The 22,360-nt window shown below is 38.3% G+C and overlaps 1 protein-coding gene across 1 annotated transcript; it reads right to left on the bottom strand.

The window, feature by feature from the left end:
- Window positions 1-4,146: 4,146 nt before the first annotated feature.
- Window positions 4,147-19,047, bottom strand: CRLF2 (cytokine receptor like factor 2). Its single transcript, XM_062515003.1, has 8 exons — window positions 18,930-19,047; window positions 13,195-13,306; window positions 12,318-12,490; window positions 10,842-10,981; window positions 9,947-10,109; window positions 7,746-7,863; window positions 5,636-5,720; window positions 4,147-4,419 (listed from the first exon to the last, which is right to left on the bottom strand). Exons 1-8 carry the CDS (start codon window positions 19,045-19,047, stop codon window positions 4,147-4,149), a joined length of 1,182 nt encoding a protein of 393 aa, XP_062370987.1.
- Between the last annotated feature and the right edge of the window lie 3,313 nt (window positions 19,048-22,360).

Raw genomic sequence — 22,360 nt, 5'->3', positions numbered from 1 at the left:
GAGATATGCTAATGGCACTTCCTAACTGTTATAGGGATATCTTCTCCTTTAAAGGGTTGGTCTGAAATGCTTCCTCTTTATAAAATTTCCTAACAGTGCAGTGAGTTAATGCAGAGAGCTCATTCTCTCTGTAGACTCTGCAAGACCTATTGCCTAAAATTTATCAAGCCATCTAGCTTTCTTATCAAAAACCTGAAACTGAATATGCTCTTACCTTTAACAACCTTCCAGGAACACAGTGATAAATGCTGTCTTTTAACAGAAGACTTTTGTAGGCCAATATGGGACAGGAAAACATTTATCAAAAAAGGGTGATACTGCAGCATACTGACACAAAGAAAACAGAAAAAGTAATAAAATAGTAATGAGACAGTGGATTTTTTTTCTCTTTTATTCAATACAATTATAATTTCTAGTACTTCGGAAATATGAAGATATTCTTTGTCCCATCTTCTGGCAACATTTCTAGCCTGCCTAGATATATATATATATATGTCAGGAGATTTTTTTTAATGTGGTGCATATCGTTTCTTTTTCACATTTATCTTCTAAGACTAGGAAATCAGAAGCCCCAGACAAAGAGCAGGTAAACACAAAACCTATGACTAAACCAGGTGATTTTTGACTTGAAAAAGAAATTGTGTAATTTCACTATGGAAGGGAAGCAGGGTTCCTTTGTGTGCCACCCATCATAGAGCATTTCCTTCAGAGCTGCAGGGCATGAAGGGAAGATAGGATCTGCCTCTGCCCCTGCCCTTAATGCACCCCAGTAAGGAGGAGAAAGGAACCCCAAACAGATGCAACTTCTCAAGTTTAGAGTTACAAGTTGGGCTCCTCACCCCAGTAAGGAGGAGAAAGGAACCCCAAACAGATGCAACTTCTCAAGTTTAGAGTTACAAGTTGGGCTCCTCTCCAGCTTGCAATATGGCATGTGTGGATGCATGCAGGGACCCTTTGTTGCTCAGGGTGAGTGTACAGCTGCTATTTCCCACCCACAAAATCTTGTGCCAGCAGTTTCCAGCAAGAAACCAGGCAAGAGCAAGCCATGCAGCAAGCGTTAACCCAGCTCTCAAATCGTAAGGGTTACAAGAAATTTCCAGGAGAGGAGTTATTATTGCATTTCATCTCTTGTTGCACAATGCTGCTGTTTCAGCCACTAGATTAGTCAGTGATAGATCTGTACTTAGATATTCAGTGACAAAAAATCAATTAGGGTCATGTCTTTTTTTTCCCCACAGAAAATGATGACTTCTTGCCCTTGGTATTTTGACAAATTTAGGCCTGTATGGCTTTAAAAAAAAAAAAAAGAAGAAAGAAAGAAAGATTTTATATAGGCCAGTCTTTCAAGAATTTAGTGGGCATGACCCTCCAGTTTTTTCTTTGCAGTTTGCATTGTTTTCAGAAAAAGAGGAAAGTAAAATAAACAATAAAAAAGTAAAATAACAAAAAAAACCCAAAAAACCCTCCAAAAAGAGTTTTGAAAGCTTTGCTAAAAACACACTACGAAGATTGAAGATTCTAGGTTTATTGCAAAAGAAGCTGCCGTTCTCTGTTCAAAATTATGCATTTGATATTTGAGCAAAGCATATTTCCAAATAAATAGAATCTATCAATATAAATTGGCCTGGTACTGCTATAACTAGCACATAAATTGCATGAGGAGAGGAGAGGGAGAGGGAGAGGGAGAGGGCGGATGGTAAAATGGTGGAAACTGGCAGATGGAAAGCGGTGATTAGGGAAGACTCCAAGACCCTTCTAACAGTGAGCATGGTTAATCTGGCATGTGACTTCCACTGTGTTTGATAGAATTATCATTAGTACCTGGGGGAAGGCCTTTCCTGTTCGTTAAACTGTGTATTTTATCACTCTGTAGATATTCTTGTACTGTTTCTAAGGAGTGGGAGTGGAAGGCTTTCTTTTTTTCTTTTTTTCTTTTTTCTGAGAGGGGGAGAAAGAAGCTTTGTTTCGAATGCAAATAATTCCCTACATTTTATTTTCTTCCTGGAGGACATTTTTTTGATAAATATTTGAGGTATGAGAGTGTTTTATTTGTTTTATTTCTAATATGTTATATACAATGTAAGTGTGATTGCACAGATACACGAAAAATCCCTTTCTATCTACAAAACACAATATGACATATAGTTTGTACTAAAACCTTCCATGATTATAACATTTCAGGACAGCTGCTCAAACAGAACAATTCAACATTATTTTCTTCTCTTTTTTAACTGTAAAATTTCAGGAAAACAAACTAAGGCATTTTGAATGCAGACAGATAACTATTTACCCAACAGAAAGTGGTTTAATTGAAGTACTAGCTTTACAGGCAACCATATTATGTGGGTTGAAGAGGAAGCAACTAAGCGATGTATTCTATATTCTGTGCTTTACTTCCCTCTTTATTCATAGAATTATTACTGGAGCAGGTTCTTGTGTGTTGTATTTCGCTATAATTTCTTTGGTTCTTAGTCAATAATGACAATTTATATCATGTACAAAGAGCTGAGCTGAGACAGTTTCTGCACATCAAATTTTACAAAAATTGAATTAGCTTAAAATTCAATGCATACTTACAGTGCTATTGAAATTTCGTACCTTTCACAAAAATTTCCAGAACTGTGCAGTGTACAAAAATCACCCCCAAAACTTGCACACAGGGCAAAATTGTTTTCAGGATTATGGGAAATCCTTTGCTAGCATGTTAATCTTGTTAGTGAACAGTCAAATCTGTGGCAATGTTAAAAAAACCTTGGGGAATGTGGCTGAACAGTCCTTCCAATTAAGTTTCCCACTTACTGGCCAGAAAATTTCTGCATTTTCCCTTGTAAATTAAACTGGAACACCTAGACAAAGATTTTGAAACTTAATTATCCATATTATTATTTACTATTCTTGAAAAGACCTGAGTTTTTAAACTCAGTTTACAAGTTTTTAAAGCACTGAATTAAAATATTTTACTTACCACTGTAATTTTCTGATACTGCAATTTCCAATTTGCACTTTAGAGTGTTTGCATAATGAAAGTGTGCAATTGGCTAAGGTTAGTCAACTGATAAAACCATTTAATGACTGACTGATATGCAGGTGAATAACTGAAACTAATTCTGCATATAATCACACTACATCTGCTTAGATGATAGACTTTTGACACTTAAATTTTTTTACAGAATTTGCTTTCAAATAGCGCGTAACATAAGTGATATGGAGAAACTCAGAATAGTCAAGATTATTTTTTCTCAAGTCTGATTGCTTAGTATATTGCATTTTAAATTTGATTTAAAATGTATTTTAAAAGATGGTATGTTTAGAAAACTTTAGAATATTGTTCTAAACTTATTTCTTAAGCTTGTTCAAAAAACCCAAAGCCCCCATTTTCTAGAGAAAAGCAAGACTATATATGCAACATGAAAAAGAAGTCCCAATTTGTGTCTACAGCTGCTGATTGCACTAAACCCCAGTTTGAAATAAATGAAACCCAGTTAAACATAAATACCATTCATAATGAACTTCAGCTTTCTAAAATAAAGGCTGTAAGATGCTGACTATTCAGACTGCAAGATAGAGAGGACATGACCTTTGGAGGAAACACCTGAAGCCTTGCTGTTCTGGAAGAAGCTGCCTATACAGAAGTATCTGCAGGCTAAAATGTGATTCAATAGTGTGCATCCTCACTCTTCTCTTCTTAGACATGAGCCCTATTCCTTCTGTATAAAACTTTTAAGGTGTGCCATGAAATCCAAAGTTAGGCAACAAAAATCTCTTTACATGAGACAGCAAAATCTCTTCATTTGGGAAGAACAATGGTTCTTTTGCCCTGCTCTACACACTCCATAAGGAGAAGGACTAAACTCAGCCCTGCTGACATATATTATGGAAGAGTTCCTGTGCTCTCCTGTCCATAGCAAGAAAATGAGGCTTAGGGATAAACCCCAATTAGAAGAGAAATCCTAACTCTATAAATTATCAGGAGTTTTGTTTCAAACACTTGAGTCTGCCTAAGAGAGCCTAACTGCTGGGAAAGTACAGATCTAAAAACACAGCCCACTGTCTTTCTTGATGTGAATCTTATCATGTTGACCTTTTCTATTCAGTCCTCTCCCAAACTCATCAGGATTTTTAGGGAATTTCCTAACACCTTCTGCATTATAACATCACGTACATGTCATCATTCATTAAAATATGTAAGCCAGCAAAAGGAGCAGTAGTGTTGGATGCTGGTATCAGGCAGGCAATCTCAGCTGCTTTGATGTCATTATTTTCAGCTGCTCCTGAAAAAGTGAAGATTTTTTCCAAAGGCCCCTGTGTGCCACTGTTCTTCAGATCTTCTTGCTGGCTTTCTGCTTCAGTGATGGACTCTGGTTCTTCATATTCTAGCCTGGTTTGCAACACCACATGGTCATTTTTGTCTAGCCATTCCTAGAAAAATTAAAATGTTAATGTTGGCAGAGATATCTGTCAAAGGATACCTGGTTGTACAGGTACCAATTACCAATTTTCCTTTCATATTGGCACCTTTCCAGGTAAGCCACAATGGAGCAGATGAAAAGGAAGCAATACACACAAGCAGAAGATAAAATAGCAGAACAGAAGAAAGACAGAATGGCAGGAAAGCAGACAGGATTCCAGAACTGCATACAAAATCCTACTTATTCTTGAGACCACATAAAATACATTTTTGTATTTAATTAGGGCCCTTAGAAAACCTTGGATGTGTAAAATATTTGGTGTTCCCTCTTTAATAGACTCATACCTTCTTTGACCCAAGCCCTGATTTCATCTAAATTAAGACTAAGTTTAGATGAAGATTTAGGCAATGTAGAATATCTGTATTAATGCTTCTGTACCAATTTGAATTTATATCTTTTTCTTCACATTGAGTTTAAAGCTATATTTTATATAACAAGTTCTCAGTTTGTCACTGAAAAAAATTACTACTGACTTTTGGTATTCCATTGGGTTTGAAAATGGAAATACTTAACCTCTTTCCCCTTTAGAGGGAACATACTAGCAATTAAGGTAAACATTAGTACATCTAATACAGAAAACTATACCACATATGTGCTGTTAGGGACTCATAAAAAACATCAAGATAATGAAAGCAAAACCTGTAGTCTATTCATTTGATACCCATTCCGTGTCCAAAGGCTTTGTGAACATGCACTTCTCTGGCTAAGAGAGGAGGTTTCCTACTGTGACTGATGCCCCCAAAGGTGTGAGTGCCATCACTGTGCCAGCGCTCACACTCACATCACTTCACAAACATAAAGGACAAGATCAGGCTGAAGCAAGCTCCCTGACCTATCAAGTCCAGGAAAGGATGCAAACACCACAATGTCATTTCAGTGGATATTGTGCCTCTTGACACCCTTAAAGTCTTCTCCAGCAGTTTCCCTGTCTCTATAGCAAGTGTCTATTTTCAGTCCCAAAGTGGCACTGCACTGATTTTATGAGCTCTGGCATTTGCTCTGTGGATCCTCTTGGTGATGCTGTACAAGGGGAAAAGTTTTGGGGCTGTTATTTTGGGTCAGAGACTCCTTGTGGCAGTGTTGGTGCAAAGAACGAATCAGTAGCTACTTTCAAATTATTCTCAATGTTGTGGAGTTTACAGCCGTGCTAAGAAGGTGTTTTTTACCTGTAAGTTTCCATTATGATCGTTGAGGAGATCAGCAAATGAATATTTTGGGTCTGGTATAGCAGGCAGGACTGACATCTGAACCCTGCAAAAAGGAAAAAAATAAAAATTTATATTTTGTAATAGCACAGTTATTCATACAAAAATCTCCTTCAGTGTTGTCGTGCATGTTTATTTTATTCAGTTTATTGTTATAATGGTTTTTTCCTGTCTACCCCAATGTTTTCCCCAGCTGGTCTCTCCCCAAGTTGTATCCACCCCTGAAACTACCTTTGGCATAACCTGCCCCTTGTTCCAGTATTTTCCTTGTCCATCATTGTAACCCTGTCCCTTGTTCCAGACCCTTCCTTGTCCATCATTGTAACCCTGCCCCTTGTTCCAGTATTTTCCTTGTCCATCATTGTAACCCTTTCCCTTGTTCCAGTCCCTTCCCTGTCCACCATTGTAACCCTGCCCCTTGTTCCATTATTTTCCTTGTCCATCATTGTAACCCCGCCCCTTGTTCCAGTCCCTTCCCTGTCCATCATTGTAACCCTGCCCCTTGTTCCAGTATTTTCCTTGTCCATCATTGTAACCCTGCCCCTTGTTCCAGTATTTTCCTTGTCCATCATTGTAACTCCGCCCCTTGTTCCAGTCCCTTCCCTGTCCATCATTGTAACCCTGCCCCTTGTCCCAGTATTTTCCTTGTCAATCCTACCCTGGGCCCATCCCTAGTTGTCCCACCCCTTTGGAAATCCCCTGTTACTCCTACCCCATTTGTCCATATGACTCTTTCTCCTCCCTGTTTCCCTCATGGGTTGTAACCCTGTCAGACCCTGCCCTCCACTCCTGCCCTAAGGATCCCTCACTGGTCAATTGTTTGTACCCACCCCCTGAGCTGCCCCCATATTTAATCCCGAGCACAGCGCTGATTGGGGCTTCTTGTGCCAATCCTCTTAAGTTGTTTGGGAGTTCAGAAGCGGAGTGCCTCCTTTGTCTGCTTTGCCCAACCCTAGATCTGGGCCACACTGAAGAGCAACTAGCTGTACAGGTTCTGCTTCCAGAAAATCCTGCTCTGGGGCAGTTCCCCACCCCTGGAGTGGCACTGGTGTACCTCTAAAGAGTTAGCCTGGGCTTTGGTGGGCTGTGTCACTTCAGCACAGTCCTGTACCCGCATGTATATTTTACATGATGGTACTTTGTCCTTGATTTCTTTTAAATGCGTTCTAAAGTAAAAAACCAGTTGCAACAGTCTCATAACACCATCATGCTACAACAATTATTTTACGAATTTTCAACCCAACCCCAGTCTAGAAAAATCCAGACTTTACACAAAGTTCCCGCTAATCAGCATGTGCTACTCCGCTCGATGCAGTAGTCCAGAGTTTGCTTTCTCTGATTACCTTTCCCTAGACAGGGAAGATGGTGTAGCAACCAGATGTATTGGTTAAATTAGTGAACACAAACTTAAATGTGAATCATGGAGGTGCGGAAGAAAAAGCTCAATTTATGAACTGAAAAGATAACTAGAGTCACAAATACTTCCATGTCTGAATATACATAATTTTTGTGGGTTTTTTCCACAAAAAAAAATAAAAAAATTGGGGCGTCTGCAGGTTTGCTTGTTTTTTGGTAGTTGTTTAGGATTTTTTTAAATTGTATACTCTAAATGTCATCAGCATTATTCAACTGCCAATTTAAATACTGATGTAGTCTTACTAGAGTTAAATGCAGTCAAGCTTACTTCATCTTATTGCAAACAGGCATTTTGGTTGATTGATGAAGGTTGCCCAAAAGAATGTCTTTTCAGGAGAAGAAGCTAGAAAAATTGCCTTTCAGGATTTAAGTAGGTTTCTCAAAAAATAGAAGAAATTAGGTGGAAGAGGCAGAGTTTCATCCTGAAACATTGCCTTTTACCAGAATTGTTCCGATTTTGCAAATTACAGGCCCGAGTGTTTGGAAAGCCACGATGTATTATTCCTTAAACAGCTATTAAGTTACTGACTTCTACATCTTCACCATGACTTCATTTAGATGGTAAGAATTTCACCACTAAAAGTCTTCATCCAGAATGATAGCTCTATTTTCATGACATGGCTATTTAGTAGAAAACCAATAAAACTATATTTACCTCTGCCATTTACACAGAAGAATCAGGAGGATAAGCACCATTAAGAGTACTGCCAGCGAATAACTTAAATCAATTACTGTTTTTGATTGTGGAGTTACATCATCATCATCACATGAATCTAAGAATAATCACAAGAAGAACATGTCAGAAATCTGTTTCTTTGCTTTAATTGTAAATGTTCCTAATAATACTAAAGCATTGACTTTTCTTTAAAAGGGAAAAAAAAAGGAAGAAAAAATTTTAAGGACAACTAAGACAAGTTTAATTGTTCAATTGAGACTGAAAAGAAAGTCTCTACTTCCCCAAACCTTGCAACAAAATAAAACTATCCTTTTATTTATCTAAATTGACCTGGTACACAACAACTGAGGAGGATTATAGGCAGTGTAGATAAATTATGAATGAATTAAGTGTTTCTACTCACCTTCGTCACATTGCACTTATGGTGATAAAGCAACTTTGTGCTAAGATCTGCATTACATACACCTACTTAAAATTACTAAAGCTGCAAATGCAAGTTTACATGTAGCCCAAATGTCTTATCTCCCAGGAAAAAAAAAACACAAAAAAACAAAACAAACGAACAAAAAAACACCAAACAAATAACCCCAGTGAAGAGACAGCAAATCACAAGCGTTGATACCCAGAAAGTAACTAGTGGCAGGCTAACACCTAACAGGAATCTGTGCATTTTTCTGCATTCTCAAGTGTTCTTTCTGCAGCTTTTGTAATGGCAACTTCAAACCTCTGCCTCCTACTACTGGCCTTCTGGTCTCCACAAAAATGCCAAAACCCTGGATAATTATTCATACAGGAGCAATTCTCCAGCCTGTTCCCACCTCTTCGTTTTGTTTAGATGCCAGGAAGCCACAAGTGAAACTTAAGACTCCCTGCTCAGTGAGGTCTTCAGAGCTTATAAAATTTCTTGACGCTTAATGGTTTTGTCTGATTATAGATTTGGAGTCAATCACTCTTTAAAGTCCTGAAGAAAACTGCTTGCCCCAGTGAAGGGGCTGTGTGTCGCTGTCGCTTCTGATCCAGAGGTGTACAGAATGTCTTAACCATTTAGACTGTCTCTCCTGTGATGTCCTACCTGCTGGTAGCCTCTGGTTCAGGTAGGGCTGTCTGCTGTCAGAGGTGCAGAGGAAGACTTCTTTCTTACTTCTTAAGGGCATTTTCCAGCTACACCTGAGGACATGCTTGCAGGCTCACAATTTGGATAGTGGAAGAGTCTTATCTGTAGGTCAGCATTGTGGCCATGGGTGCACAGGCTACCTGTGGTCCAGGATTTCAACTCAGCTTCATGTACATAGATTGTCTTCAAGTGAGCTGATAGCCTATTGCATTTTAGAGAACTCGGGTCTTGTTACGCTGGGCAACTAAGGTGTTTGTAATTCTGATAAAGCTTAGTGGGTGACATTTTGTGCTTAGGTAATATAAATGTATTGTTATGGTGTACAGTTTTTATTTGTTTTGTTTTTTTTTTTTTTTATACTCCTGCAGCAAATCTGGGGCTTGGTTTTGATAAGCAGTAGGAATGCTGTTTACATTGACAATCCAATGAATTTCAGTCATGCTCAGTTAAATGCAACTGTCTAGTAGGAAAGCTTGGATAGTGGCTTTGATTCCTATCAACCTCTTTTCCCGATCCTTGTTTCGATCCATTCAGCACCCTTGAGCATCAGACTTCTGTGATCTGTTGTCCTGTAGTTCAACTGGATGTACTTGGAAAACACACTGCTTTCAAAAATAGATCAGGGATTTTCTTAAAAGTTCATATTTGATGTCCAAGTACCATATGTGGGCACCTCTCTTCAACAGCCACACACACAGAGCCCTCATGCATCATATCACTGTTGCTGGGGGATCCTCGATGGCTGTTTTAACATAAATAATAACACTCTTAACTTTGTTGATTATGATACAAATTGCTAGCTTCAGGAGCCATCAGGAACAAGGTGGACAGAGCTGAATTAAACAGGCCAAATTAAACATTCACATGAACTTTTTTCGATAACACAAGATGAAGAACAATAGTGCAACATTCATTTGCTGCATGTCCTCAGCTTCTTTTCCAAGTCACCCCTTCTTCTTTTGCACTTAAACTAAATACATATATATGTATGTATATGTATGTATGTGTATATATGTATGTGTGTACATACATCTGTATGTATTTATATACATATATTAGCTGTTACCTAATAGCATGCCATTCATCCAGAATGTTTCAGCTTCCCAGTCACTGCTGTATTTCACTACGTTGCAGTGTGGTACTAGCCTCTTCAGTCTGACCCGGAAAGAGTAGCACTTCCTTGGATCAAAGCCTTGGTCTCCAACATGGCAGCACTTAGAAATTCTGGACTGAGAAAGAAGGTTTAACATGGTTAATTGCTGTTTTCAAGATAGTGCTTCAAAATGCTGCACTCAGTCATGATCACAGCTAGGACTAGGGATAGGCAAAACCTCAGAACTAAATGTTAACTTCTCTCAGTTTTGAGGAATTCTGTTTCTTGATTGACTTTTGACTATTCATATCTGTTTCTTCTTGTAGGGTATTGAGTGGAAGGTCTTAACAATCATTGCATAGTGCACTATGTTACAGTTGCATATTTACAATACACAAAGACACTGCATATACTGGAAAATGGAAATGTTTAAGTTAGTAAAATAATATTTGGAAATACTTAACAGCTAATTTTAGAATAAATAAAAAAACCATGTAATTTCTTTTTTTATACCATTAACATCAGTTTTTCTTTTTTTCTTCTCTCTTCTTCTCCCTAATCTGTTTTCTGCTTCTATCTTCACAAACTCCTTTATTCTGAATGTATGCCTTTTCCTAAGATTGCCTTCAGCTCTTGGGGTGGGAACTGCCTTTAACTTGTAAATTATTTCTGGCATGGCAGAAACCCAGGGTTCTAAAAATCTAGATGTTTCTTGGTAGCAGATATATTTGAAAAATAGGGAGAAAATTTGGAAATGGCTGTAATTTATATTCTATGGATATGCTACTTCGAATTCCTTCTAGTGTTGATTGAAAATGTGATGTCCAACTGCTTTCAGTGTCAATTAAAAATGTGACATATAACTCACTTGCCACTCTTTGTCAAACTTGCTTTTGTACTGAAGCTCAAGTCTCAAGCACCATGCATTTCTCTCTGGTTTATTACAGCTTACAGTAACAGTGTCCTCTTCCCATAAGAAGGTCACATTTTCTGGTGGACTGGGCTTTACTGAGAAGAAGAGAAACAAGTTTTTCTACAGCATCCTAAAAAGCACTTCACAGCAAAAATAACTTTCTCCTTCCATGGCTCAATATTTCACTGAGTAGTAAGAGAAGAAGGTGGACTTTTTTCTTGGAGGTTTTGGTTTTGCAACTGACCTCCCTATTAAACTTTAAATGGAGCTTGAGACCCTGACACTGTGCACCATTTGAAGTGCTACATTCAAAGCAGCAACTGTCTCACGTCAGGAACCTATTGTAGCTACTTAAGGAAAGGACTCCATTCTGCTCACACTTCCCTGCAATCCAGAAACAAGCTTTCTCATGGCAAATGAAGTGACAAATTCAGTACCACAAAACCTCCAAGACGTTTTCAGCTGCTGGAGGTTACATGGGATATGGTGGGGCATCTGCAAAAGCCCTGGGTTCCTACCTAAGCACAACTGAATCTGCCCTTCACTGTTGAGGAGGGTCTGAAGATAACTCTGTGGTTTGATCTACACAGCTGATATGTCTTCAGCAGTGGGAAATAAACGGGTGAAAAGAGTGCTACCTGCTTCCTTGATCCTTCTAATTGCTTTTGGATTACAAAAGCTCTTCCTAATTTAAAGACTTGAGTCAGATCCTTGATATTTGTTCTTTGTTACCTATCCCCTTTTGAAATTAATTTTGTTAACAATGGAAAATTTGAGGATTTAGGCTGCAGTTTTCTATAACTTAACAGCTACTGGTAAAATTACGAGATACAAAATTATTCTCAAAGTTTCATGCCTTGACAGGTTTGTGTCTAATCCCTTTTGCTAAAAAAATTATTACTAAATTTTGAATATATTTTTTCAGATAATTCTCCATTGTACATCTTCTGTGTGATTTCTGTTAGAAAAAAATTCCTCCACTTTGAATGATGTAAGGATGTGAAGTTCCGTAAGTTAGTGATAAACTTATCTCACACTAGATGTGAAATACGTATTTGGGGACAGGAAAGATTTAATAAAAACAGGAACATCATCTCTCGGCTAGTAGTAGGGTGCTCCTTTTACTCTGCCAGACTGTACCATAGTCACTCAGGTAATTTCTGTTGTCATCCAATGATGATTTTGTGACGGCATCTTTGACAAGAAGCAGTTTGCTGCCTCACATTGCATGAAAAATGGCAAAAGAATTAAGGTTGAAAGTGTGAGAAGGATCACACAGTCAGCACTAAGACAAAAAAACTATTCATTTTTTTGATCAGCAGGCCGGCACTACACAAAGAGCACCTACATATATATACCATGTAACTGATTTCTCCTCAAACGTGGAGAACTGGGAAATCTGCTGAAGTAGTCATGATTTTTCATACTTACTGTAAAAATCAGCTTTTAATTTTTTAGAAAAAAGCTCTTTACTTCCGTTGCTGCTCCTGATAGAAATGGCAAGGGTAGGTCCTTCTGTCTTAAAAAGACATCCAGAATTATAATTTTGATCCAATAAATAGGTGGTACATGGCTTCCAAACTTCATGCTTGCCTTCATCAAATCTGTAAATGAAATAATATTGGTAAATGGAAAACTTAAAAATTAACATAAGTTAATCTTTTTTTTACTGCTCTTTTTTTTTTCTTTTTTTTTTTCAAATGATCCACTGAGGAAAATCTGTGTATGGTTTTTATCAATGTGTTAAATTTCATAGTGGTGTGAGGCAATTCATTGCCCAAACTTCACCAAATCTCCAGCCCTAGGTCCCAAATGCAGTCTGAAATACTCAAGTTTTATTCAAGCTGTTGTTTTCTAACAGGAGAATGACTTGCTCAAGCAGGTGCTCTCATGAGCCTGTTTTCAAGACTGTATTGTGGAAAGTTCTTCCACATACGCAACCCAGAAAGAAAAGCACTATGACTGTATTTAACCAAAATATTACACTTCTGTTAGTCATTAAAACAATGTTGGTTAATAGGGAAAATATGCACACTTTCATGGAAAAAACACTTTTAATGGTGTAATTAGCATTAGCATTTAGCACAATGATGGAAGAGGGCAAATCTTTCATATCATGTATGTTGTGACTATTTACTCACCAAGTTTATTGGTTTGTACACTTCTATAAGTTGTGAACATAAACAGGTTTCATGCTGGGTATTAATAAATATTTAAGCATTTCCAGTTCACAGGAGACTCAAGTGGATATTTAATTCTCCCTAAGAAAATCCTTTAAAGAGAGAAAAAAGGCACTGACAATACTCACGTGTAAAAAAATGACACATTCTCATTGGGAAAAAGCTGTCTTGTTGCCCACGTGATCTGCATCTTCTCATTATTGAAGTTGATTATTGTGGTGTTGACAGCATCTTCCCGACCTGCTCAGGATATACACGGAGAATGTGATTTCAGGAGTGAGTATGAAAAGCATCCCTTGACATTAGTAGGCAATCAGCATTTCTAAAATATATATGCAATAGGCTCAGATGATCATAAAATATGAAGATACAATAACATCCAAAATACAACAAAATAAAGTTACTTAGGTTGAAATTATGGAAATTATGAAAAATGGAGAAATTAAGAACACAGAAGGATTAGAAATCCATTCTATATTAAAAAACCCTATTTATTTTACATTCTATAAGATGTGAAATTGTGTTTACTTGGGTGAATAAAGAGGAAGAAAATGTATCATCAAGAAACCACTTGAAGATAAAATTTTCAGACTTCTCTTTCCAGCTGTGAAGCATCTACCACTCAGAATCTTTGCTGGAATATTCCTGCCTAGAGGGAGTACAGAGGATGTTAGCTCCGATTGCTATGTACATTTTATGCTTCTCTGGATTTTTGAAGGGCTCTAGAATTTCAAAATATTTCTTATGAGCTTTCTATTGTATCAGTCATTCTGATTATGTCATGGGAATCAAGAATAGCTATTCTCATGCTTGCTGTCTTACACTCTGTAATCAACACGAAGAATGTGAGAAAAAGGTTCAAGTTAGCATTTTGCCTATGTTCATGCCTCTATCTGTGTCTGGGTGCTTTATGACTCCTCTGATTAGAGTTAGAACATTTTTGTGGAGGTGTATTTGTGTTGTAACATGTAATTTTGTCAAAACCATTCAAGACAGTTATGACAAAAATCCAGAACATACTGGGTAGATGCACCTTCAGGTTTCTGCTGTGTGACTCATGGACCTGTGGAAAAAAGCTACTGCTCTTACTCAAGAAAAGGACTTGAAACTGCCTCCCCCATCTTTTACCTAATGCCTGCAAGCTTGTTTTGTATTGTTTTCTCAAACAGAAAATCCTGTTTACATGCTGAGGCAAAACCAGAAGTGAAAAACCTTGAAAGGTGTAGTAAAGTGGAGTTTATCCAGCCAGTTCTATTTCTGTTGCAACAAAGTACCTATGTAGCTCATTTTTCATAATATTTCAAGCTCTGTGTAATTGCCTTCTGCAGGTCTAAGAGATGATCTTGTGTTTTACTAAAGCCACTAAGAAATATGTAGGCAAAGTGCCTAACAGTGGATTCTTGGTCTGTGATTGCACTAACACATTTTAAATTTTATGGACTAGTTTAGCATGGTTGTGCTGTGCAGTGTAACTGAAAACCTTTACTTCATGGACTTAGACTTTGCATAAAAGTAGTTTAAGGTATGTTTTATGTGTCTTAAGTGTACAATTACATGTTCTTCATCCTTAAATAAATTTGACATCATTAAAAAATATAAATGTTAGAAATATTGTACTGTCCTGAGATAGTTTTTATTACTATATCATTAATCCTTTCCATTCTCTTTAGAAGCTTAAAAATACATACTTTTTATTTTTGGATAATTAGTCTAATTTCCTGTATTTTCACTTTGAGGAAGAACTGCGAATGATAATGCTTCAGTTATGAAAATATGAACATGAAGAGTACTTGCTTTCTTAATTACATATTCTTGAGGGTAATTAATTTCAAAATTAATTTCTGGTGCTGTTTTTATGTGTACAATAGTTGGGCACAATGACAGAAAGCAAAATGCTGTTTGTAGGGCATGTTTTTGACTCTTCCACTAGAGCAGGTTGCTCAGAGCCCCATCCAACCTGGCCTTGACCAATTCCAGGGATCCGCAGCTTCTCTATGCAACCTGTTCCAGTTCCTCAATACCCTCTCAGGGAAGAATGTTTTCCTAATATCTAATGGAAATCTATTCTCTTTCATTTCAAAGCCATTGCCCCTTGTCCTTTCACTACATGCCCCCTCTAGAAAGTCTCTTTCCATCACACTTGATTTGAGGTGTTCAGTCAATTACGTCACAAGGGCTGTACAAATACAGACAAAAGAAGGAAGAGGGGAAAAGGAGTTTATAACATAAATACAACACACAGTAACAGAGGCAAGGAGAGGAAAAGTTTGTTTTAAATATCTCCAAGAGGAAAAAAATCGCAATGCTAATGAGCTTTATCCCTCCAAGTTCAGTATGCTAAAACAATATTATAATGCTTATTCTTTCTGAATTGATTTTATCTTACTGGGCAATATAAACAACTTTTTTTCTTTTTTTGCAAATTATATTTCTGGGGAAATTGTTAGAATTAAGAGGCATAGCACTCTTTCATTACTTTTGAGAGAGAGAGAGCACACAGAAATTGATAATCCAATTTTTTTTTACACATCTGACAATAAATGTAGTGACAAAATTTAGACTGATTTTCCCTCTCAAATAGGTGATGTATGCTTGGGAATCTCCTTAAACCTGTGATTATATATCCTACAGTCTGATGCCAGAGAAGTAAAGATTTGGTAAAGCTGTAAGTTACCCTTCCATCTCTTTGCAGGTGAATTCTTGAAATCTCTTTCCAGGGTGCCACATTTTGCCTCAATACCAATGTGCAAAGGACACCAGCATTAAAGCCCTGAATCCCATAGAGTTCTTCCAATAAGGAGTTTTGATCTCTTCAGACTCTCAGAGGTTCAGTTGAGGTATGACTGGCTCTAGGGATGGATACTAGTAAGGAAACCAGAGGAACCACATCATATTTCCACACAATACAAAGTTACCGGACACTAATTAACAACCAATTGTCTGTTCTGACTAGACTGTTGGAAGGACAAAAGACCCCAATTAATTCTGAACCTTAAAACAGCATGCATTACTCTCTTTTTTTTCAAATGTATTACAACTCTGCACTGCTTATTAGAGGCTGCAGTTCAGAGGTGAAGGCTAAATCCTGGGTTTGGCAGTGAACAAAGAATATCTGTTTGACTCCAGTCTTGCAGTGATTTGTGGTCATAAATCTTGAGTAGCTGGCTTCAGCAGGATTGGTCAGATTGTATCACCTTAACATAAATAAATAAATATATCTAATCAGAACCTTCTTTCTGCAAAAAATCCCAACATATTATGAATTTAACTGCTGGGACTTCAGCATAAAATTATAAACTCCGACAAGTGCAGTGATTTGTGTACTAAAATGGAAGGCGATAATTAAATTATTTATTGAAAGTCGATTGAAATTGAATAGAAATAAACCACTTGGTGATATATATCACCAATATATATATACATATATTCTTTCCTGTGCTCCAATTTTAAAGAATTTTGTAAGAAATCAATTTCAACATAATTAAGTAGGTATGTAGGACAGAATCTTACCAACCTTGTATCATTAAAAGACTTTCGTTTTCAGAACTCTAGTCAGAGAAATTTTCTTCTGTACTTCCTAATTTCATGAGTTGTGAAGCCTTTTTGAATGTAGTATGAGTTGTACTTTTTGCAAATGTACATTATGGTATTTGCATGTATCTTTTCAAATTATAACATGTATATCTTGCATTATTTAAATTTCAACATGAAGGCATGCATAACCTAAGCGAGTTTCTTTAAAGTTTAGGTTAAATTGACATCAAATCCTCTGAGGATATGAAAAGGTGTTGAGTTTTAAGCAAATATACTTTTGCAGGCACAATCATTTGCATCTTCTGTTAGTGGAAAGAGAAAGAAATTAGAGGAGACCACTTCTCTCCCTTTATTTATGATGGAATTTTATTGAGTTCAGCTGTGATGTCATAGATAATTTTCAGCTGATACATCATTTCTCTTATAGTAATTCCAAGTATTTCAAGCCATCTTCTAATTATGATCTTGGAGGCATACAATACACCAAATCAACACATTCATAATTCTTCTCTTTATTATAATAATGGATAGATGAAAGGATCAAAAATGTTATGAATAGGCAGTCCCAGGGCTAGAAGAGGTGGCACAACTTTCTGTCTGAGGATGACCTACAGGTCTACCTAGGTATGCAGCGTGCTGCAGGACACATACCAGTGCACTGGAGAAAGAGCCTCAGATGGAATTATCCAAGCCTACACCTTCTGTAAACCCAGATAGGGACTGGTAAGGTTCTGCACAAGACTTGAACCTCACAGGCCCTGCTAGGCACCTAATTCATCTCAGGACAGAGAAGCATGGAAAATACCACTATGCTGTGTGGAGTACTGGGAAAAACGGAGAAATTTCCTCAAGCAAAAAATTACGCAGAAACAACCATGAGCAAGAATATGAGCAAGTGCATTCCACCTCCTTTCTATTTTTCAGAGTTTATTACTGAGAAAAATATACTACTGAAAAGGAACATGTTAAAAGGATAAATGTCATGGAACAAACTTACAGAAAGAAAGGGAAAAGCAGAATTACCAATCTTCAAAGATTACAGAGTGAAACATGCATGTACTGGAACAGTTGCAACCTCATCAATGCATAACAAAGAAGAAAAACCGCTTTTGATTTTCTTACACTGATGAAACCTGATAACTAACCACATGTTGAACTTCCACATATTGCAGTGCACTGTGCAGAAACTACTGGAGAACAAGACCCAGATCTGAACTTACAGTCTTCAGTTGCCCTTAATACTACTGGTCGGTGAACGAGAGTTTCATTTTTTTAAGAGGAACAAACATAGGCAAAAGTACTATTTGTGCACAAGACTGCTGAATTGAATGCATAGGGCAGAGAATGAATAGAAGACATCTTTTCGAGAAGAGAAAAAAGGCAGCAAGTGAAAGTTCTTTATAGACATTTTGAGACTAGGTATAATTCTTACAGCTAATTCTTAGAATCTGAATGGAGTGCTTTGGGGTTTTTCTCATAAGATCCCTAACCATTGCCAGACATCACAACACTGCATAGAATAAGCATCACAACTCTAATTTTAAAATTTTGTTCCACAAAGGCATGCCATCAGCACTGCATGGCTACAGATGATTGCCATCTCAAGGCAGGGAGGTCACTTCCCCTCACAGGACAGCCAGTGACTCACAGGGACAATTAACCCTGGGGAGTCAGGTGGTGCAGCACTGTGAAAAATTATATTTACCATAGGTATGGCAGAACAGAGAGCTGACTTATATAGGTTAATAGAATGAGATCATCATTTTAGATAATTTATTTTTCCTTATAAAATGAATGACAGGGAACTTATGGGGAAATAACTAGAGCAAAATTTAGATTTTTGATGTAGATGTTGAGCTTTATATTTGATTTCTGTAATAATGTTTTTATCTTTGACAAGCTATAGCAGTCGAATACCTAAACCAGAGATGCTCTTAGGCAGCCAAACAACTGGTCTTTAATAATTTTGCTGTGTAGTAGTATTTTTATCTTGATGCTTTCTTGGGAGCTAAGTATTGCTGATCTTTTCCGATAGTGTTCATTCTTTCAGAGTACTAAGTGCAGAAGTCTTACCTTGAATGTTTCATCCTTTTTTGTTCAGTGAAGGCTAGTCTTTTGGCTGCGATCTACTCTGTTAGAAAACTTCCATAGGAATCTTTTGTTTTTTAGGTGACCACTTTCGTTTATGCCAGATGTTAATTTTTGTTTGGTTCAATCTTCTAATCAAAAAAAAGCACTGAATATTGTAACACATGAAGTGAAATATACACAGAAATATTGATAGCTGATACATCAACTTCTAAACAAATATATGGGAATTTGAACTTACCAGAAGATTGTAACTGAGAAGCCACAAGGTTACCCAGTATGAAGACCATTGAATATGCTTGAAAGATGAGTCTCATGGTTGACATAACACACCAGACTGTGAAGAAATGATTAATCATAATCTCTGGATTTACTGTTTAATCACTTTATACCAGATGCTGGAGGGAAGTGGAGGAAATGACTACAGGAAATAAAAAAATGGCTTATCTATAGCTACAAACAAATCAGAAGTGCAGGACCATCTTCATACAATGTTAAAAAAAAATCCTCAGAATATGAGTATCTTTTTTTCCAGCTCTATCTTCTCACAGCTGTATCAATCATAGGAGACCATTGCCCTGATGCAAACCAGGACAAGCTGTGCAGAGGTGTGACATAGAATCACAGAATCAATCACAGTCACAGAACAGGCAAGGTTGGAAGGGACCACAGTGGGTCGGTCATCTGGTCCAACCTCCCTGTTCAGGCAGACTCATCCCAGAGCACCTGGCACGGGATTGTGATCAGCTGGTTCTTGAATTTCTCCAGTGAGGGGGACTCCACACCCTCTCTGGACCATCTGTTCCAGTGTGCAGCCACATGCACAGTAAAGTTCTTCCTCATATTCAGGTGGAATTTTCTGTGCATCAGTTTCTGCCCATTGTCTCCTGTCCTATTGCTTGCCACTCCAGGAATAACCTGGCTCCTTCTTCTTTGCACCATCCCTTCAGATACTGACAGACATTGATGAGGTCCCCTCCTAGTCATGTCTTCTCAATGCTGAACAGGCCCAGCTCCCTCTGCCTTTCCCCTTAACAGAGATGCTCCAGTCACCTTATGCTCTTTGTCACCCTCTGCTGAACCTCTCCAGGAGCTTCACATCTCTTGGGCTGGAGACCCCAGAACTGGACATTCCAGATGGGACCTCACCAGGGCTGAGTAGAGGAGCAGGATACCTCCCTCGACCTGCTAGCAATGCTCTTCCTTATGGACATCCATCATCCATCCTCCATCCCGGGACACCACTGGCCCTGGCCCCAGGACACACTGCTGGCTCAGGGACAGCTTCTTGTCCACCAGGACCCCCAGGTCCTTCCCTGCAGAGCTGCTCCCCAGCAGGTCAGCCCCAGCCTGGGCTGGTGCCCAGGGTTATTCCTCATGAAGTGCAGCACTCTGCATTTGCCTTTGTTGAATTCCAGACAGTTCTTCTCTGACCCTCTCTTGGAGCTGTGGAGGACTTCCTCAGCAAACTTGTTGAGGAAATGCTCTGGCCCTTCATCCAAGTCACTTGTAAATTAGTTAAACAATATTTTGAACCTTGGGGGACACCACCAGTGATAGGCCTCCAACTAGACCCTGCACCATTGATTATGACCCTCTGGGATCTGCCATTCAGACAGTTCTCAGATCATTTTTTCGTAGGTGGTCTTGAGCTTTAATGTGCAGTAACCTTCTCACACAGGGATTCTCTGGGGCAGATGATCCAGTCAGTCATGGTGCATGTGAAGGGCCCTGGACATACTCACCAGGCTGCCTGAGACCCCTGAATTACATTTTGCTGCAAATTTCTCAGGAGTAGAAGCTTGTCTGCGATGTCTGCTGCTAGATACAGATGGCTGGGAATATGCCCAGAAGTGCTGCCATGCATTTTTTTAAGGCTTGTTTTCATTTCTCTGTCCTTTTTAACCCAACAGCATTGTTTGTCCAATGAGACCTTTTTCAGCTTAGTCACATCATCAAAGTTTGTGTGTCCCAAGTAAACCCATTCAAATCTCAGAAATTCTTGGAATCCCCAGCATGACTGTCTGACATACATACAGTATCCTCTTAACTGTCTGGTCCCTGCTTTGATCAAGTTCCTCCAGGGAGCCATTAATTCCTGGAAATAAAGTAACAAGTAACAGGAAAGTCAAACACTAAACTAGGTCATAGGTGATAGTTAATGGAAAGCTAATAATGGTTTCCAGAGTTAGCATTGCAAAACTCAGTGAGCTAAAGGCAAAGGTCCAAAATCCTCTGGTTACTCAGGACATGGCAATTCCCACATGTGCCCATTTGGGTTAAAAACACATTTTTCTTCCCAAAAAAATAAAAGTCTTACCTGTCCTTAGAGAACATGTGAGTGTGATAGAGCCAAATTTGTCCCTTTCTGCTTTTCCCACAGGTAAAATACACTGGATTACAAAGTTCCTAAGGTAGTTCATTGCTAGAAGGAAAGGGGTAGAGGAAGACAACAAACAATGGAAAGCTATCCAAAATACCTTCTGGATTATAATTATTTCGATTTTGAGACACTACACCTAAAACAAGGTCTAGTTCTCAAGAATCAACACTACATTTTCACTCACCTTTTCCTTATACCTTCTGTGTTGGTACCACAAGTAATTATCCCTTCCACCAGTCTTGTCTTATTTTTCATATACTGAGGTCTAACAAAAATGAGCTAAACAAAATCTCTCTTTTTTACTATTGTGGAACCTGAACCTAGGGCTGAGGTCTTGGAGAATAAAAATGATGTCTAGATCAAAAAAAACTTGTATGAAGGTCATGCACTGTTGAGCTGTTTTTGCTACTGCTGAGAGAAATGCCAGATTAGGCACTAGAGGGATGTAGGGCTTTGCCACCTCCCACTCTGAGTGATACCATAGGTTCTGTTCTCCTGGATGGCTTTCTCTGCCTGCCTGCAGAAGTGTGCGTGGTTGCCTTGCTCATGTCCTCTGGGTCATCACTCTCAAGAGGACAAGGACGGAGCATTGTCACATTGTGGCCCCTCTTCAGGGCTCACACTCAGTGCAGTGTTGGATTGTTTGGCCTGAGAAAACAAGATTCACCCTGCAAATTCATGCAGGAATAGGGAAAGCAAATGGTGAAGGTGAGCTGAAAAGTAGCAGCCAGGGCTTCTGATGCTGACTGCCAGAAGAGAAAATTCTTAGCAAGACACACAGAGGATGAAAACAATGCAAGTAATGCAAGCAAATTAGAAGCCCTTTTGACTTAATTTTTAATTTTGGATCAAACCACGCAAACAGATCTTGGCCCTCTCCCAGCTCCACTACCCACAGCAGCAGGTCTTGGGTGTCTGCACTTGCCAGCTGCAACTTCCAGCACCCTTGCTAGCTTACATCAGTTTCCTTCCTCTCTTTTTATTCCCCTTTCTGTAATTTCATTGGTGGTGTTAAATGGTTCTTGGATCACCCCATAGTTCAGCAAAGCAAATTGTCCCAGTTTAGTTTTTCCTTCACTTAGAGCCAAAACAATCAATAGTCTGTGAGTAATTTTCATTAATTTGTTACTTATTTATTCATGGCCTTGTTCACAGCCTCCACATAAAGCCCTGAAGAATAGCAAGATTATCTCTTTTTGCAGACATGACCCCTTTTAATTTTTGACATTTAACAGGATGTGATTTCAGTGTGCTTTAAGTGAGTGGGATAAAGGGAACAGTGAATCATT

The sequence above is a fragment of the Cinclus cinclus genome, chromosome 2 (assembly GCF_963662255.1).
Source record: "Cinclus cinclus chromosome 2, bCinCin1.1, whole genome shotgun sequence".
NCBI classification, from domain to species: Eukaryota; Metazoa; Chordata; class Aves; order Passeriformes; family Cinclidae; genus Cinclus; species Cinclus cinclus.
Note: the sequence above shows the minus strand (reverse complement) of the source record. Positions and strands in the feature narration are given on the sequence as shown.

Coding starts and splice junctions, on each gene's coding strand:
- CRLF2 (XM_062515003.1), bottom strand. CDS start 19,047: ATGATTAATCATTTCTTCACAGTCTGGTGTGTTATGTCAACCATGAGA. Junction 10,110..10,841: donor AGTTTGACAAAGAGTGGCAA/GTGAGTTATATG, acceptor CTTCTTTCTCAG/TCCAGAATTTCTAAGTGCTG. Junction 7,864..9,946: donor GATGAATGGCATGCTATTAG/GTAACAGCTAAT, acceptor GATTATTCTTAG/ATTCATGTGATGATGATGAT.